The 4,186-nt window shown below is 40.3% G+C and overlaps 1 protein-coding gene across 1 annotated transcript; it reads right to left on the reverse strand.

The window, feature by feature from the left end:
- Window positions 1-1,301: 1,301 nt before the first annotated feature.
- Window positions 1,302-4,186, reverse strand: ins (preproinsulin). Its single transcript, XM_063202554.1, has 3 exons — window positions 4,107-4,186; window positions 2,133-2,330; window positions 1,302-1,649 (listed from the first exon to the last, which is right to left on the reverse strand). The coding sequence occupies exons 2-3, from the start codon at window positions 2,311-2,313 to the stop codon at window positions 1,486-1,488; spliced, it is 345 nt and encodes a 114-aa protein (XP_063058624.1). The 5' UTR covers window positions 2,314-2,330; window positions 4,107-4,186; the 3' UTR covers window positions 1,302-1,485.

Below are 4,186 nucleotides of genomic sequence, written 5' to 3' on the forward strand. Positions count from 1 at the left end.
CTATATGGAAAGACAGTGTGTTACAATGAAACAAAACATCACACAAACACAGACCATATAGTCGACTAACATAGTCTACTCAAAAGTTGTCATAATTTCACAAAGAAGATATCGTTTCTCTTTTTACTTGTGCCATGCGAGTGGGATTGAAAAGTCATTATATGTGTGCCATATGTACTAGAAGAGAACAGCAGAAGTGGGATAAGTTAAAGCTCCAGTGCATTGGTTGAAATCAGTCGTTGCTAAGACACTAGAAAGACACTCGTCAAGTACAGCAAAGTGAGCAAAGAAATGCGTCTTTTCTGTTTTTCTTTTCCCACACAGTACTGTCACTCTGGCGGTTATTAAGAATAGCAATGTTTGAACTTTTTTATTGATTTTTTTGCCGGCTGTACATGTCTACTGAATACCCTTTTGAAACTTCCAAATGAAACAGAATTTACTACAGGCATCCCGCCGTGAATCCAGACAATGGCATGCGTCATGTGTTGAAAATTGTTGAGCACAAACCAATTGTAGACCCAGCCCAGTCTAGTTTTGTGTTTTTTGTTTTGGAAATGTAATTGTTTACGTTTGTGTGATGTTACACTGGGTATAATTAAGTCAATATATTGTCAATATAGGCCTATGATATTTCTACTGGTGCCACAATGTTAATCGTTTTATTTTGCTGTATTTATAGAAATATATATACTTTTTTTTATCAATAAAGCTGCTGTGGCTCAAAAATCAAGATTAGGTCATTCTGATAATCACTGTCCAAATGTTTGAAAATGGAAACTACTGAATACAGTCAAATCTGGCCTTGCCTCAAACAGCCGAGGCACGGTGCTGTTGTGCTGGGAACTCAGGCTCCATACCAGCCTGAGGTTATTTCCCGATGCTCCCCTGTCTTTCTCACAGACTCATTTTCATAGTCTCAAAGGCTTAAAAACCCCAAATAATAATTGAATAAATAAATAAAACACAGATTCAAGCTAAATTGATGTGAATATATCAAACTGCCTATTTTGGTTTTATGGAGTCGTGACTCCCATTTCCCATGTTGCTAGTGTAGATAGGCACTGAGGCCAATGCCCTTCATCCACATTTCCATCAACTCCATATTCATAATGTACACTACGCATGCACACATGCACATACAGTACATGTAGATGTACGGACACACACACACACACACACACACACACACACACACACACACACACACACACACACACACACACACACACACACACACACACACACACACACACACACACACACACACACACACAAACAATTCAACTCAATCAAATATAAACGATGATAAAAAGCTTTATTAAATGGCCTGCACAGGTTTCTTCTCCTAATGACTGTTGGGCTCTTATTGATTTATTTTAAAAGCATGAACAGGGCCATTTCCCTCCCCCTCTTCTTCTTCTTCTTCTTCTTTTTTTTCTCCTTCTTCTTTTCATCATGGGTTTCTGTTTGCTTTCGGATGACTCAGTTGTGGAAGGACCTGCAGTAGGCTTGGAGGTTGAGGACGTTGCAGGGCTGATGGCAGCACTCCTCCACGATGCCCCTCTTCATGATCATCTCCTCCACGTCTTTGTAGGAGTCGGCCACCTCATTCTGCTGGGCCGCCGCCGCCTTGGGAGACAACAGAGCTACAGACAAGACAACAGACAAACGGTGACAGATATTCATATGACATTACATTACATTACATAGCATTTGGCAGACATTTGTTTAACCAAAGCGACTCACGATATTACTGTAAAAAATAATTGGAATGATATGTTTTCCCATTTACCATTGCCGTGTTGACATTTTGTTTTCTGCCAATTTATGTACGACCCAACTTAGTGTATATTATGTGCTCAAGAAATCGTTCAAAATTCTCCACAGTCTAACCTGTTTTGTCAATGTCTTGTTCATGTACAATTAGGAATTTATTACCAATGTAATCTTAGTAAGAACCTAACAAATGTTTGATTTTGCTTAGTACATACATTGCAAGTTACTCAGACAGGCATTAGCAGTGTATGTATTAGTGTTAATAGATTGTAACAGTAAAATAAGGGCTACCATTTGGAATAACCCCCTGGTCTTAATAGGTTCATTTCTAGGCTATATTTCAGATGTCTTACCCTGCAGGGGGTCCACCACATCTCTTGTGGGTTTGTAGGTGAATCCCTGGTCGCCACACACCAGGTAAAGGGCGTCCACCAGGTGAGAGCCGCACAGGTGCTGGGTGCCCATGGCGTCTCCTCCGGTGGCCGACAGGGCCGCCACCACTAGCAGAACAGCTGTTTGGAGCCAGAGAGCCATGGCAGAAAAGGGCTGGGCTGCAAGCAAACCAACCAACAAATAACACAGACTCAGAAAATGTTTCCACCGAATAGAATAGAATAGAATAGAATAGAATACAATACAATACAATACAATACAATACAAAAGAAAAGAAAAGAATAGAGGAGAGTAAGATTTTTTTAAATGGAATAGGATAAGATAGCATAGGATAGGATAGGAATAGAATGCCAGTTATTGTCACTATTCACATGTACAATTTACACTATGCATTTGCACAATGAGATTTAAAGCAACTCACTAGAGTGCACACTTTTCAAAGAATGAAGTACAGTAATAGAAGAGAAAAAATATTCACTGACTAAGCAACTCCTTTAGTTAAAATGTCTTAATTATTGTGGAGAAGTCCTATATTAAAAACAAAATCCACGCACAGCTGCATGAAGTCTTCTTCAGGACTAACAAAATATTTGTTTAATAAGACCCATATTGCCTCCACAAAGAAGGACTGCAGAAATAAGTTGGGCTCTTTTAGGTTTAATATTGCGAAGCCGATGTGAGGGGTTTGTTTACTTTTTTGCACCTAAGAGTGGCTTGGATTTCATCTTGTTTTGCCAGCAGCAAAACACTGTCTAACTGGAGGATTTCAAAGCGATTTGTTGTATGCAGCAAGAGCAGCTGTTTACAAGTAAACTCTTTGGATAACATAACCTGGATGAATGAGAATTGAATCTTTACAAACATGAGTTGGAACAGACCTGTCAAAAAATATGCAAAATAACCCAAATATGAAAGGCTTTTTTCACATCAAGGTCATTGCAGCAGTATAGGAAATGTTATTATAACAATTACGATTTGATTCTTGACCAGAACAACATTAAGTGAATCACAGAGCAACATAAAGTGGATTACAGGGACACCAACCCAACCCGTAGGAGGAGAGGGTGTTTGTTCACGCCTCCATCCACATTTTTAGTACTGGTCCATATGGGAATCACACCTGCAACACTCCTTACCCATTAGCCCATTCTGCCCCAAGTTAATGTGTTACTGCGCTCTGTACGCAAATGCTGTTGATGCACAGCCCTATGCAAACAGTGTCCGAGAAAGCATGGCCTATGTTTCAGTGAGACCCAATATTTTGGGGCTCACTAAAACAGACCCGCTCTTTTGATGTGTAAATGTATTCACTCATTTTTATTCATACCAAGCTGCTCTAGTCACAGATCTTTCTCTACACGCTAAATACGTTTCTGGACGACAACTTTCCACATATCAAATGATCACTTGATCTTGATTGCTCCTTAAGCAGCTCAGTTGAAAATAATAAGATGTATGATTTAAATGCATCAGACTTATATGTTTACCGTACCACATGTGTCGGGAGCATCCGAAGCCGCACAGTTGGCATTCTTTGCACTATAGCACTTCTCTTGCGGTCTTGCTTGAACACCCCCTAATCATTCTCTTTCAGTGCAAAAGAAAGATATATTCAGCATGATGTGTCTGTGCCTAACGGCTTGCCAGATTTAGAAAAAAGCTCACAAGTAAGCTCTGTCATCAGCTTTGGCGTGCATAGAATGTCAATTTCTTTCCCAGAAGCCAGTAGACCACTAATTAAGTCTAAGCCCATCAAAGGTGTTGCGAAAGATAGCAGCTTTTCCAGACTTGTAACGCCACAACTTCAACTCAATTGTGCCCTGACGGAGAGTGTGTCATGCCTCACCCTTGTTAGTGGTTGCAAAAGAGAAGAGAGAAGAGTGGAGTAGAAAAGAGAAAAGAAGAGTAGAACACTCTACGCCCTCAAGTCTCACCTGGGTTAGGAGATGGAGATGGAGATGGAGATGTTCTTCTGGATGGAGGTGGAGGTGGAGAAGAAGGCTAAGGTCGAACA

This window comes from Engraulis encrasicolus, chromosome 7, assembly GCF_034702125.1.
Source record: "Engraulis encrasicolus isolate BLACKSEA-1 chromosome 7, IST_EnEncr_1.0, whole genome shotgun sequence".
NCBI classification, from domain to species: Eukaryota; Metazoa; Chordata; class Actinopteri; order Clupeiformes; family Engraulidae; genus Engraulis; species Engraulis encrasicolus.

What these genes read in the sequence shown, in the direction of transcription:
- ins (XM_063202554.1), bottom strand. Translation starts at nt 2,313, where the DNA reads ATGGCTCTCTGGCTCCAAACAGCTGTTCTGCTAGTGGTGGCGGCCCTG. An exon ending in TGTGGTGGACCCCCTGCAGG is followed by an intron (nt 1,650 to 2,132) that starts GTAAGACATCTG and finishes TCTTGTCTGTAG; the next exon opens with CTCTGTTGTCTCCCAAGGCG.